The 15,362-nt window shown below is 45.9% G+C and overlaps 1 protein-coding gene across 1 annotated transcript in view; it reads left to right on the top strand.

Moving 5' to 3' along the window:
• Positions 1 to 6,600: 6,600 nt before the first annotated feature.
• Positions 6,601 to 15,362, top strand: part of adamtsl4 (ADAMTS-like 4) — a 35,016-nt gene continuing 26,254 nt past the window's right edge. The window contains exons 1-4 of the mRNA XM_062399767.1: positions 6,601 to 7,044; positions 8,638 to 8,701; positions 11,648 to 12,261; positions 13,424 to 14,135. Of these exons, the coding sequence (XP_062255751.1) occupies positions 7,022 to 7,044; positions 8,638 to 8,701; positions 11,648 to 12,261; positions 13,424 to 14,135 (1,413 nt within the window). The 5' untranslated portion in view covers positions 6,601 to 7,021. The remainder of the gene's footprint in view (positions 7,045 to 8,637; positions 8,702 to 11,647; positions 12,262 to 13,423; positions 14,136 to 15,362) is intronic.

A 15,362-nucleotide genomic window follows, 5' to 3' on the forward strand; every position in this document is an offset into this window, starting at 1 on the left:
ACTTTATGCATCTTCATAGTTTACTGGTATTCTAAATGTTTAGTCAGATATCTATAGTCCCATTATTAAGACACGCTGGGTATTGATTACAGGTGGATACAAAAATAATATTTATTGTAAAGAATAGCTGATTTCTGTAAGTTAAAAAAATAGTTTTTGGAGGTTCGCTTCCTACTGAGACTCTGACAGAAGCATGAAGCTGTTAGCGGCTGCTTAGCTTAGCTTAGCACAAAGACCACAGGGGAAGAGTTGGTCTGTGTCTTCAGTGAAATAAGAACTACTGGCACCTCTAAAGCTGAATAATGAAAACAGTGTGTCTCGTTTGATGAATTCGTCCAAAAAAGCAAAGTACAAAATGACAAGCTGTGGGTTTGTATTAGGTTTATGTGGGTTTACAGATACTTGAGTGAACACATGAAATGAATTCTCTCTGTTTCTCCGTTTTCGTTGCTTTCTTAAAATATTCGTCCAGAATCTCTGTTCCGATAAAAAAGCAAGTTCTCCTTATTGTTTTGAGCTCAAATAATATTTTTGGGAGAGAGGATTCTATTTAGTTTGGATTCCGGGTTCATGATCGTGCGGCATCCACTTCCCCAAAGGCCCTGACACTCCGCAGAAACTCTCCTTGTTTCGTGTGACAATTAGATTAAATGTAAATCTGTGTGGGAGTATGCAGCATTCAGGCTCGGTATCAGCTGCTGTGGCCGGGGCCTCTCTCTCTCTGAGCCCTGCATTATTAGCCGGTCTTGTGTGTCTGTTGTGTGGACGTCTGGGCCCCTTCACACCACAGTTGGTCGGGACTCGAGGTGAATTTGCATCATGGTCCTGCCTCTGGATGAATCTGCTTAGGATTCATATGCATAATAGACAGAAAGGATCTTTTCAAGTTGTTTTTTGGGGTTGTAGATAGAATAAATCACTTTTGTATCATATCATTGGGTTTATGATTAATGACTTTTATTGTTGTTATTAGTAGTGGTGAACTAATCATGTAGTAGCAATTCCCAGTATCTGTTGTTTTCTTCTTTGGGTGATATGTCTAAAGAGAACAGCAGTAAAAGAGCTGACAACGATTCTGCCAAAAGAAAAGTTTTTTACCCTCTTTGGCTTCATCTCTTTGAGGATGACTCAAACTGGCAGGTTAGATTAGTCCACGCCTCCTGCAGGAGCCGGGACGCTGAATGATGCAGTACTAAGAAACACTCAGCAAGTTCTTTTACTTTTAATCCTCTATGCACTTTTATTTAAGTAGAAAAGTTAATATGGTACTTTAACTTTTTTTTATTTGTACTTTTACTTAACTAAAATGGTCCAGAACTTTGGTCCAGAATGAAGTATCTCAGCAGCCACAGTACGAATTACTCAGAAATTGTGTCTGGAAATGAATGTTTCCCAGAAGTTTAACCCTGATGACTTTGGTGACCCTCTGGTTTTCCTCGAGCTGCCAACAAGTCCAGAGTTTACAGTTTTTGAGTTAAATATATGTCAATTTGTATCGGCACAAAGTTAGTTTTTCTCCGTATGGGCATTACGGCCTCACAGGGCCAATCACTGGCTCAGCTGCAGACTTGGAGTCTTTTCTGGAGAACAGAACTTTTATACATCAAACATTTTATACAGCAGAAATCTAAAAGGAATGGCGATGCATTCCTGATGGCCGTTAGATCTGTCGTCAGTGGCCAAGGTCTTTGTGAACGAGCAGGAATTCACCACCAGCAGCAGTCAATTGAAATATAAGCTGTGATACAACACACAGTGATGTATGACCAACACATCATAAACATAGCCAGGCTCCCGTTACCCAGCAGCATTGTTCCCGCTCCATCCCTTCATGGCCCATGTGTGTCCTGTGCCATACATGTCTGTTCACACAGATATAAACCCTGTTGTTTGTTGTTGTGTGTACATACGTGGCCCAGTGGCTTCTCTGAATGGCCAACAATTGCTCATTGTGTGAATAATTGGAACAAGGTTATTTCAGCAGTTTCCTCAGCCAATTAGGGCCCGACTGAGCCCACCTGTCTCCCCCCCTCTCACGTCGGTGTCTGGCCGGTGACGACTGTATCTCCTCATTAGGGCGCTCCACTCAGCGATCGTCTTATCTCCCTCTCCTCTGCTCCTTCTGGACAGTTCTCCATCTGCGGCTAATCGAGGGCTCCGGTTTGGCCCTGTGCATTATGGGTTCTCAGAGGTTGAATTCTAACTAAAATGGCCTGAGTGGAAAAGTATCTCTTCTCTGTGAACTCGGCCACGTCCAGAGCAGACTGCAAAGATGTCTGCCGTTTTCTTCTCTGGCCCTCGGCACCTATTTCTGAGCACACACGTCCTGCTTTGATCCGGACCCTGGCACGGGATTGGTGGAATGGAGCAAATATTGACTCCATCTGAGCCAGACAAATCACTCCCCCTTCCCGAGCTCTTTCTCTTTCCCTCTCTTTTACACTTGCTCAGTTCCCAGTCTAATCTGCCATTACCTCTTTCTCTCACATTCCCTTTCATCCCCTTTCTGCCCCTGCCTCTCTTTTCACTGCCATTGTGTCCCGGTCTGTCAGTCTCCCTCTCTCCCTCTCACTCTCCTCCAGGCTTCTCAGGCTGTCACTGCGGTTCGGTCAGGCCTTTCCTCCTCCTCTCGGCTGAATTGGAGATCAATCAATTCAATCCGTTTGGAATCTCAGTGTCAAGCTGTGGCCTGGATGTCCCACCTGGATGTCGGACTACATGCTGCTGCCTTGAGCCTGGAACATACTTGTGCAGCTGTGTGAAGACTGGTTTGTTTGATTCTAATGCACCAGATTACAGGTACAGATTATTTGAAGTTCTTTTTTTTTTTTCATTTTACATCGGACTCTGATGTGAGCCAGAGCTTCTCCACAGAACTAAAGCTGGCCTTAAACTTCTGACAAGATTCTTTTAAACATCTCTCTGAAGCTTTTTTTGTTTTGGGAAACGGTGAATTGCAGAGAAGCCGTTCCAAATCTCAGTGATGTCAGAATCACAAGGATGTGCACATCAAGAATGTCAATAGGCAAACGCATCTCCTTTTCTGGAGGTGGGTTCAAAACACAGAGAGAAAAACAAAGTATCGAAGTAAGATAAACAGCCAATCAGATGTCACCAAACTATGATGACAGTTTTGGACAAATTTGAACATGATGGCCTGATGAAAAATCAGGTGACCGACAAAGTCATTAAGATTCATCCTCTGGGCTCCAGGAATTTCTTCAAGGACTTCCCAATGTCATCCCGAGATACAAACCACTAGTATGTTTTAAAAACACGTCTCTCTCCACCTACAGAGACGATATCACACATCTTCTCTGACTCCTTCAGCCATATTTGTCAGTTTGCGAGCTGCTTTGTCGTCATTCCTGGAGCCGAGCCATGAGAACAGAGATGTTCTGTGGTCTGAAACTGGTTCACGACCATCGGTCAGGTCTTTCCTCTCGTCTCCCCACTTTGACCCATTTAAGCCGCCCTGTCTCGCTGCCGCCTTCACAGGAGGAAGCCCCTGAACCCTCGGCCTGTCTGAAGAAGCCTGGAGGCCTCGTTAACTTTCACAGTCAAAAGGGCCGTGGGCCTACTGTGCCTGGGCCTGGAGCTGGGGTGAGTGTGTGTTTTCTGGAGGCAGGGTGTGTGTGCATGCAAGAAGTTTTTCAAGTGATTTATCGCCCCCACAGGGCCCCAACACTCTGATCTGCAGTGCTGTTACTCAGATCAGCCATCCAAGACAAATAGCAGATCTGCTGCTTACATACAGACCTGCTCGAACACACACAAACACACACACACACACACACACACACACACACACACACCCCATCTGTGTGCTGTTGTCACTAGTTGATACAGACATCTCGCTAATCAGTGTTCTGCGGTCGGTGGCGCATGTCCACGGGCCGGCATGTAAGTTATTGCCTCTCAAGGATCCAGTGGGAGAGGGAGATAGGGAAAAGAGGAGAAGAAAGAGGCAGATAGAGAGAATGAGGGCGGGGGGGGGAGTGGAGGGCTATAAGTGGTCACGAACCACTGGTGGCCATGGCAATGACCTCTGGCTAATTGTAGTCGCTGATAGACACGCTGCTCACAGAGATATCCATTTCACTAATCACACATGAAACACACCCTAAGCTTCTGCATATGTGTGTATGCACATGCATCCCCCGCTGGAATCCACCCTCTTCATTCACGAACTCCGACGTTTACTTTTTGTATTTTGACAGATCGAATCTTAAGCCTGCTCTGTAATGTGGCTCAGGCTTCACTTGTTGGCTGGCAGTGGACTTTGAAGTCTCTAATCTCCGTCACCATCGCTGCGCCCATGTTGTAGGATGCCTGTCCAAGAAAAGCAGCGGCAGTCTGGCCCCGGGACATCTCGGGCCCTGGGTGTGTTTACCACTGGATGTGTTAGTTAGACCATAACTCACATTTCCACTGTCTGGCCTCTCAGTGGCGGCAGGGTGGGGAATGTTTGAGGACAGGATGAGACAGCTCTGGAAATGCTGTAGTGTCTTTTATCTCCCAGAGGATCAGCAGTGAATGTGTTTAGTCTCATTAGTGTTTCTGTTCCTCCCATTATAGCTAATTTTCACCTTTATTCTCCTGCGTGTCGGCCCTGGGCTGACTCTCTTTCGCGATGAAGATGATGTTATTTATTACTGTGTCGTTCATGTGACTACGCCTCAAGAGACTTGACACAAACGACAAAGAACCAGATCAACAGTACAGCACATACATTCGTAAACAACTTTAATAAGAGTCCCAAAAAAATTTAAGAGGAAAAAAATCACATAATTCTCATGACTGACATTCAGTGTCTTCAAATCAAAAGAAATATAAATCTTCTCCATCTAGTCGACATGAATCAACACCCCCCTTCGAACATGTGACTATTGGTCTCACACAGTCTGTTTGCCTCAGTGATGTTATGGAATCCGTCAACCTCAATAGATAGAGGATGAATACCAGTTCTGTCTGTGCAGCTAAAGATCTTTGCGATAAACACTACTAGGAAACCTTGCATCCTGTACATGACCTTCAATTTGGCTGTGACCAATTTTCTTTCTTCGCTCTCAAATGAAAAGTCACAGTTAACGGTTTCAAGCGTTAACAGCAGAAATCCTGGCCGGGTTCCAGCCTTCTTAGAGAGAGAGCAACACACTTTCTTCCACAGAGAACTTTTCATTTGACCCTCTGTGTCACTCTTCACCCCCCACTGCTTCCACTGCGCTGTTTGGATGGCATTAGAAAAACTGACATGGAATGTCGGTGGATTAAAATCTTTTTATTATTATGTAAGTTGGCATCAAGCAGGTTTCAGTTTAGATGTATACCACACAGACACACACAGACACACCCACACACACACACACACACACACACACACACACACACACACACACACACACACCCACACACACACACATAGCCAAAATGTATTCACTTTCCAAAAATGTCCTCTCTCATAAGGTCTATGATCAAAATGGTCCTCACAAATATACAAGTTCACACATACAAATCCTTGACCTCCGAGGCCATTATATTGATTTCCTGGAGATATCTATTTTAGGACAGAGATGTTTTCCCTTTAAGGACAACTGGTCCTGACCAGGTCAGTGTTTATGCTGGAAAAGGACCAAAAGGGTAACAAAATAAGTCTGTTCTCCCACAAACACGCACAGACACACAAACACACGCTCGCACACTTTTCTAGACCTAACTTTTACCCTAACCCTATAGCCCTATTCTAACCCTAGCCCTGAAACCAAGTCTCAATCCTCAAACAACCCTGTGAAAAAGTGGGGACAGGTCAAAATATCCTCACTTTCCAAAAATGTGGTCACAAATATATAAGTACAAGTACACAAACAGACACACGCACACACACACACACAAATATACACAGGGATATCAATCCTGCTCAGAAGACGCATGTCTCTAGGGTGCACTTATCTATGCTCCAAATTGGTGACGCATGTCTGGTTTCAAGAGTTCAACTGTGATTTAAACAGCTTCGAGAAAACACAGCCGTGATTGTGTTGTTCAGAAGAAGGTTTGCTTGTGTATCTACACACTTACAGTAAGTCAACAACCATATTTCATCCATGCGCACAACAAGAAAAGAATCATTCTCTCTGCTTTGAACATGTGTTGGCACAATAATAGTCTGTCCATATTGCCGCTGGAGTCTCCCAGCATTGTCCCTGCTGCAGATGCTGCCAGCTCAGGGCCAGTTCCGACAATGGCTAGATCATAACTGATCAGTGTGCCCCTGTACAATGGAGCATTCTTATGTTGGATTGTGCAACTAAAAAAGCGGCTCTCTGAGTTATTATAGCTTAGTCAGGGCCCATAGTGGTGTGCGTGTGTGAGAGAGAGTGTGAGTGTGTGTATTTATGTGTGTGTGCCTGAATGACAGAGCAAGAGAGGCAATAGGGGGAGTGCATGGCTTCAGCGTGTGAAATAGGGAGATAGAGAGAGAGATAGAGAGAGAGAGAGCGAGGGAAAGAGTTGTGTAATTTGTCCATTTTGTGTCTCTCCTGCCCCCCCCCCCCCCCCCCCCCCCCCCCCACCCCTCTCACCCCTCTCCCCCTCTGGCCCCCTGGCTGCCAGGCGTCACACCAGTTTATAATAAGGACCCAGGAAAGAGAAGAAAAAAAAAGTTTGTGGCGTGAACGAGGCTGAAAAAGAAAAAGAGAGAGAGGGATAGAGGGAGAGAGGGAGAGAGGGAGAGAGAGGGAGAGAGAGAGTGAGAGAAAAAACGGAACCCTTCCCACTCTCCAAAAAATCACGGGGAGTGACTGTGACAGGAGGAAGGCGACAGAGAGAGAGAGAGAGGGAGAGAGAGAGAGAGAGAGAGAGAGAGAGAGAGAGAGAGAGAGAGAGAGAGAGAGCAGAAGAAGGAGCAGAGGAACTTCTCAGGACTTCACTACGTTACTTTGCACGGACCAGACTGGAGGTTTAACCCTGGACTGATAATCAATACCTCTGATCAGCAGCGGAGTGTTTTGCGTTCTGGAGGAGCATGCGGCTGGATTCACTGTTCAGGTAACACTCACACATCTGCTGCCTCTGCCCGCCGCATCACACCGCACTGAGCTCTGCATCCTCCCTGGAGCCCACACAGAGTTTAACTTGACTGTGGCTGTGATTCCTGAAAGTTTGTTTTGCGGCGAAGCTATTTGGCTTTTACGCACGACGCCTCTCTCGTTGCGCACCAGGCGCCGGGCAGGTTACAGGATAGGAATGTACCCGAAGGCATCTGGGTTGAGGTTTAGCCTCTTTCCCTTTCTCCTCAGGGTGGGTTTTCGTGAGGCTTCTCCCGCTGCAATGTCTCCCTCTCCCTTCCCTTACCCTTTCCTCGTCCCCGCGGCTCCGAGAGTTTATTCTACAATGTGCCACTGTAGCGGCCAGGGAAACGTGGACGCGGGTAGGGGGTCGTTACTTCGGCCTGGGCGGCTCTGTTGTGTCGGGCTCTGCGGAACCTTTGTCTGAGTTTTTCGGGGATAATTGTGTAGTCCGGTGTTGGGGAAGCTTCCAGAGACCACGGCGGTGCACCACACTGGGAAGAAGGGACCAATTACCCCGACTGCATATGGCTTGCGGACTGGTGATTGTGGTGATGGTTTGGTTCTGGTGGTGAGCGCTCAAATGTCCATCTTTATAAGTCGTTAAGTATCATGCTCAGGCTGTTGGTCCCTGGCAGATGCAGAGATGGGGTTCCACTTGTTTCCAGTGCACTTGTCTCCACTCTGTTGTGTGGTTGGAGTTGGGACAATTACGCAACAACAGCAGATATAAGGAATTTCTTGCAACAAGTTCATTTTGAGTTGGAACAAGTGCATTCACTTTACTTTGCTGTGACATTTTCCTGCAACAAAGCGAGACCTACGATGATAAATTACTTTTTCGAACTGGCAGCCTGTTCGGTGCACACCCTGCTGTGGGTCAACACACTCCCTGCAGCACTTCCACGTTAAATTTAAGGACTTATCCCAAAATTATCGGAGACACTCCATCGGAAACCATAAACCACCTCCCCTTGAAGATCAGACCTCAAATAAAAAGTTCCCCTTAGTACAAGATGATTTTGGATGCTGTGAGTGATTGAGCCTGAGAGGATGGTTTTGTGTGTGTGTGTGAGTGTATGACCACATCCTCAGGGTGTGTACAGCCCCAGAGAGAGGCATGCAGGGAGAAAACATGCTTGCTGTTTAAACCCATTAGTTTGTTAGCACCTCTCAGGCGTCCCCAGATTAATTGAGATATTTGCCCGTGAACCCTGAAGGGAAAAAGAAACCTTTGTTCGACCCCGTTGAGCCCACACACCACCTGTGGCAGGAGGGAAAGTGGTATAATTGGCTGCTAAAGTACAGTTAGGTCACTGGAACATTCGCTAGGGGGTTCGCTCCACACGTTTGACTCTGTCCTTAAATAAATGTACATTGAGGGAGAAGAAAGTTGGCGACCACTGAGCCGAGGAGAATGGAAGTCTGTGTGAGTTCACCCAGCATGTCGCCGCTTCGCCTTTAGATCATGGAACAGTTGTGTCCCTTTTATGAAAGAGCTTATTCAACCTGCTGATTTTCAAAATTCTGTTTATCTGCAACTTCTTTCACTCTGTCGCCTTTATCCCTGCAGGCTCTATGTGCTGTGGGGCTTTGTGGTGGTCACGACCTCTGTGACCAAGGCCGCCAAACGGAAGGTGAGTCATTAACTCATCATAAGTCCCAACCGCAGACAATGGCACCCCTGTGGAGGGGGTGAAAGGTGACAGCAATTAAAGGATAGATTCACATTTGTTCATGTCTGTCTTCTGCTCACATGCCCACGGAAATAATTATGTACACTTGAAAGAGTTGTGCACCCGCCATTAAAAGAGTCTTTGGTCACTGTTATTGTTTCGCCCGTTAACATGATTCAAATGAATCCGCAGTCCTTGTCCTGATCTGAAATGGAGCCAAACTACAAAGCGTTCTTCTTCTGGGGTGAAATTCCCGCTTTGAGTTCCCTCAACGGCAGCCGAGCAATGAGTTTACTGTACAACACAAAGAGAGAATTTTGATATTAAAAAGATTAATAGTCTTTGCTAAATCCCGACTTGATTTGATTCACTCCGACAGCTGATTCTCCATTTTTGTAATCGACAACCTCATCTTTTTACAAGCTAAATTAAACAGACCTGTTATTTTTAGTTCTTTGTCAATTCATTTCGGAGATAATCTTAGTTTTTTTAATTGTCTAATCATCTTAGAGCAGCTGTGTGTTGACTTTATATATTAAATGATTAAATGTTCAAACTAGACAGGCACTCAAGAGCACATACCTCCCCATATTTAATTTAACTAGGTCTGGATTTGTATTTTGATCTGCACCAAATGGCAAAACAATATCAGTCCTCTAAACATGCCTGATTTTTTCCCCCAACATCCATGAGTTATTCATTGAGAAATCAACAAAAATGATAAAAAAAAACTGCCCTCTCTTGCAACGTTAAAGAAATAAAAAATGTATTTGGTACTCTCCTAACCCACATCTTTATTTTTCCAGTAGTTTTTGCCAAATCCTGCTAAGTAACAGACAAACAAGCAAAACAAATGCAGATGATAACATCACACAATGTGAGAGGAGTCACTTAACAGAGCTTTGTGGACTTCCAGCTCATTGTTCAACCGTCCAACTTGCAACTTTACTGGTTTGGTTCACTCCCACCACTCTCATACGGCCGTCTCAGCTGTTTTTCAGCACCAATTAGCAGACAAACACAGCGAGTGAGAGGCTGGAGAACGCTGGGGAGAATTCAGTGGTTAAAAGGACATGAGTTGGTGGAGACCAAAATCAGAGCAAAAAAAGACAAATTCTGCTTGATGTATAAATAATAAATCGTTTGCTAACAAGTGTGCAAACTTGACAGGAGATGATGTGTCAAGTTGATTCTGCAGCATAATATAAGATTTCCATATCATTGTGTATATTTGGGTCTTGTTTTACGACAGACTTGAACAAATTTGAAGCTCTCCAAGAGAACTGGACCGAGGACACAGTAACAGCAGTTTGACCATTTTTGTTAACAAACTAGAAGGGTGTTTAGAAAGCGCCTATCTCCGCCAAGGCTAACACCCTATCTCGCCTTGTTGGAAGTTGGAATAAAAATCCTGGATGAGTTCCTATATTCACGATCCACTCCAAATTGAATAGGTCCGTCCTTGGGTCATGTCCTGCCCCTCCAGAATTGGTTCAGTAGTTTTTGAGTAACTGCTAACTAACACAGCAATGAAAAAATAACCTAATGGTCATAAAATTACATGGGACCCGGAGTTTACACTCACAGCCCTGACTGGTTCTTTGCTGGTGGTACCGCGCCGCAGGAGTTTAACTAGTAGCCGCAGAGGTCGACGGCAGCTGCTGCAGGGTCACCGCACCACAGCTCATTACGGTCCCAGTTATGTGGCAGCTGTGTGTTTGATGTCAGTCATTATGACCCACCACACCTCTCCAACACACACACACACACATCCACTTTCTCTTTCTCTTTCCTTGCCCGCCCCCTTCCCGCCACTTTACCTCGTGCATCGGCAGGAACCCTTAATCAGGTGGTGAGCTGGACTGAACAGAGACAAACACACAACTTACACCTGTCGTCTCTCCTCCATCCACAGACTCTTTGAACCGAATGTTTACCAGCACATTTCTGCCCGTGAACACACACATACTCAAACCCATGGAGAGGAGAGAAGTGGAGCCCTGATTCATGAACTGGTTCTTTCTGAATGGAAACTTTTGTTCAGCTCTCATGTTTGCAGATCTGCCAAGCTGGCCAAAGCTTCAGTTATTAAATGAGAGGAGAAACATTTATCTACAGCCACCGAGGAAGGGATCAAGGACTGACTTGGCACATACACACACACTCACACACACTTGCAAATATATACATATACAAACACAAATTGACAGCCAGATTAGCTCTGATTATGTCGTCTCTTCAGCGCGTACATACTGTATGACACCAGCTCATGTGGATTTATTCATTTGCTCACAAGCTGCTGGCAGGTTACTGAGTCTCTCCTAATCCTGAGGGAACTGTGAAGGGTTCAGCTCTTATATATTTTGGCCTCTGAGGAAGGAAACTCACGAGACTGCAGCTCATCAGGCGACTCAGTTACTGTGAAGAAATAAGTCTTTCCAGAGATTTAAAATTTTGCAGTGGCAATAGCTTTGCTAAGTTAAGTACTTCTTTAAAATATTGCCAAGGTTTGCAGTTTTAACAGCAGAGTTAAGGTCACAGTTAGTGCTTGTCTAAAGTTAGTCATATTCCTTATTACTTTGTTTATGTCTAAAAAGTAGCAAAAAACGATTTTCAATAATTGTATATGCTGCATAAAACTAAACCTCTTCCTTTTATGATATTTTGAATATTGATAAAGCAACAAAATTCTCTATTTTAAAATTCTTAAATGTGCAAAACAAAATATTTTGTGAAAACTTTTATTTGCTCTTTGGACGAAAAAAATGTAATCTTTAGATGATTTCTGGGAGCTTGTGATCTGTTAGATGTTAGCGTTTAATGGCTAATAATCTTTCAGTTCATAAAGAAAATAATCAGTTGAAAATTTCCTAAAATATTGTTTTGTTCTTTTAATCCGTGTGTCAGGTGACAGGCCGACGGTCCAGACAGGTGTTTGAGGCGGAGCCTGTGGATGGGGTGTGGTCTGCTTGGGGGGAGTGGTCAGAATGCTCCCAGACCTGCGGTGTTGGCGTCTCACAGAGGAGCAGGACGTGTTTACCTCCTCCGCAGTCCCCTCCCCTCTCCCACTCCCCACCTAACTGGGCGGGGTATCTGCCCGGGGGTATAGGAGGTCCTGTTATCTCACCTGGGTTCCCCTACTACCCCCCTCGTTTCCCTGGGCCACATCCACCTTATCACTCCCCGCCAATCTCCTCTAATCACAACCCAGGATTGTCTCTGTATCGGAATGCCCCCACAGGAGGAGAAGGAGGAGGAGGAGGTGGACGAGGAGGAAGAGAAGGAGGAGCTCCTGTTCCTGGACAGGCTAACCCATCGCTCCCTTTTTACCAACAAGAATTCCCCCCAACAAATCAGGACCATGTGTCCGTTTACCGATCTCCCTATCACGCTCCTTCGCATGGATACACCCAGCCGGCAAGGGTCATCAGGAGACCGACCAATCCAGGAGCAGTGAGGGGTGGAGGAGGTGGAAGCAGGAGGTCGGTCCCCCCCAGTCGGGAGGGTTTGCCAGCGAGAAGGTGAGACAGAATTAAGCTTACTACATAAATTAATATCCTCATGTTTAAAGGTTGATAAGTAACAAGAAATTACACTGACCCACCAAAGTCATGCCAGACAAAATAAGTGCTCTACGAGGTCAATTTAGCAGCTGTTCCAGAGCTTTCAGTCATATCACACAACACAATCCTCCTCAGCAGATGGAGGTGCCCAGTGGTGATGGGTGCAGATGTTGAGTTTTTCCATTTCTTTTGAGCACTTTTAAAACTAAGCATGGATGAGTATAACTGAGAAAATCTGCATTTCCATGATAAAAGGGCCACATCTGCAACATCTGCCACATGTGCAGCCACAGAAAAATGCGGCGTGATTTGATCAAAAGCTCCAGAGCAGCTACTGAGAGTTCAAGTAGTCACATTTCAAAGAAATCCCTCAAATATTTATTTTTAGATTAGATATCTCAACTTGGACTTTTCTTTTGCATATATTGTATGAATTGTTGTATTTATGTCTGTATGTGTACGTTGGTTTTCTTAAACACAAATATAACCGTTGTTACCCGCTGTTTTTAACTCAATATTGACACATTATTTGGATCAGCCTCAGAAATGTTATTGTTTTCTTAGTAGTGAAATCGTTTTATTTAACCCAAAAGCTATAAACAGTGATTTAACTGATTTGGTAATGGAAGCTTTTCACGATTGCTTGCTCGGCCCCCTGAGTTCTGCATCACTGCCACTAGCAACAGTGTTTATTTGTTTGTTTGTTTGTTTGTTTGGGATAAATAAAAAGAACTTGGTTTCTAGGATGAGCAGCAAGAGCAACCACATTGGAGTAGAATCAGAACAGATTTGCATCCAATCACAAAATACAAGGAAAAACTATTTTACACCAAATAAAAGAACCGCTGATTCCTCGGATCACTGTTCCATGTCCACGTCTTGCTCTTAGTTTAAGTGTTTGCCTTGTTTGTGCATCAGATAAAATTCATTATTCCGAGTGTTGGAGTTGTGCCCGTCTCTGCTTCTGGTATCTACTGGGTTATTTACTGCCCGCTCATGTCGGTTGTAATTATACAGGACATTCAAACACTCTGCATCTGCTTCTTTCTGCTCTTCTGTAAATCTCTCTCTCTGAATGTATTATCTCCTGGTTCTTCTTCTCCTTCTTTTTGGCTTACAGGTCATCCAGCATCCGTCCAGGTCAGTTCGGGTACGGCAGGGTCCCCTTCTCTTTACCTCTGCACCGCCCGAACCGACAGGCTCGCCACACCGTCAACGGCACAGCATCACCAACATCTGGAGTGGCTGAAGATGAGGCAGAGAACAACAGGGGAGAGGAGGAGAGGGGGAGTGATGGAGAAGAGAGGCATGTGGTGAGGAGAGAGGAGGAGAGGAGGAACGTAGAGCAGGAGAGCACGGAGCCCCCTGCTGCCGAGGAGGTGCCCGCCACGACCGCAACGCCTGGCAAACCTCACCGCCATGTTGACAGACCCTCACACTCCCATACAGAGCACGTGAGGGGGAGGGAGCAGCACCCGTCCTCCCGCTCCTTCTCCCGCTCCTCACCGCCGTTCGGATCCAGCCGCCACCGCTTTGACTGGCACTCCGTCACCGCTCCACCCCCTCCCAACGCTCCTCTCTCACGCCCCAACTCCCACGCCATCGCCTCGCCCTTCTCCACTTCCCTCCACCGCCCCAGCCCCGTGCACAGAGACAGGGAGCTCCACCCAGGCTTCAGCCCGCAGGCCCAGCCCGAGGGGAGCATCTACCCTCTGCAGCACCCCCACGTCCCTCACCTGGGGGGGGAATCAGACCGGGACGGTGGAAGAGGAGCCCCTCCGGTCATCAGATGCTCTGGACCGGAGAAGGAGTACCGCAGGTGCTTCTCACAGGTAAAACCTGTTCTCTGATCACCTTAATTTATTGGCTTCCCATCCTCTTAGCACCAGTAAATCACTGCAGGTGGCCAAATGTTCACCTCTGCTGTGTTCTGCCTCATCTGTGTGTAGCCTGCAGTTGTTCTTGATTTATATGCACGCCATGTGTCGAAGGGAACAGTTAGACGTCTGTAAAACGAGGAGCTGAAGGTCAGCAGAGAGGATTCGATAGGCAGATCATTCCCCGGCTCCGACACTGGCTGGTTGTCTCTGAGCACTCGGATGGAAACGACCTGCTGGTGCCACCGCAGGGCATAGTGGGTAACAACCAGTGCACACACCTCTGTAGTGCGAAGCTAACGTGATTGTTGTGACTGCACATATGTGTGTCTGCCTATGTCTGCGGGGTTATTGCGTGTGAACAGTGTGTGTTGAGCAGCGTGTAGTGGCTCCCGGCCTGGCTCGGGGCCTGCAGTGAGGATCTGTACCTCTCAGAGCTGCACAGTGAAAACAGTATCAGTATCAAAGTGTGTGTCGATGTTGCCAAGAAGAGCAGCCAGACACAGACGCGCCGGGGGTGTCGGTCGGGCCAGACTCACTCTCAACACACAGGTGAGAAAGTGAGGGCGACCTTGCCGTAACTCAGCTCTCACTGACACAGGAATGCCACACTCGATTTCACTCAATTAAGTGTGCGACTGAGAGTGAATAGAGCCTTTCAGCCACACTGGGAGTTTTTACTGACCAGGTGTTTTTCTCAGAGGTCCTACCAGCGATTTAATTTCTCTAATATCTTGGTAGAAATAATGTCTCTGTTGGTACGCTGGAATATTTTAGACATAAAAAACATTTTTGAAAGAGCACCGAATACAGTAAAATTCCACATATGTTAATCAGATGCACCATCCCAGCATACCACATCTGACAAGCTCACGCATTCTCCACCTTTTACAGTGGCTGCTTTATATTAAACAGTTGGATTTTCCACTGTATTTGCCTATTTTTTGTTTTAAATACCATCAATCAACTCTTGTGTCAGGAAATAAAAGAGGAGCCACAACACATGGAAAGTCACAGATTTTCAGAGTATATTTTTTGGAGGCATTTCGTCTTTATTTAAAGAAACAGTTTAAGCGTGGAGGACTCACTCCATGCTCTACCAGGTACCAGGTATTCTTGTTCATAGTGCACACACAGAACAGCTCCTGCATCTTTATTTAGAGAAGAGTTAAGTAGTTAACC

This window comes from Platichthys flesus, chromosome 11 (assembly GCF_949316205.1).
Source record: "Platichthys flesus chromosome 11, fPlaFle2.1, whole genome shotgun sequence".
NCBI classification, from domain to species: Eukaryota; Metazoa; Chordata; class Actinopteri; order Pleuronectiformes; family Pleuronectidae; genus Platichthys; species Platichthys flesus.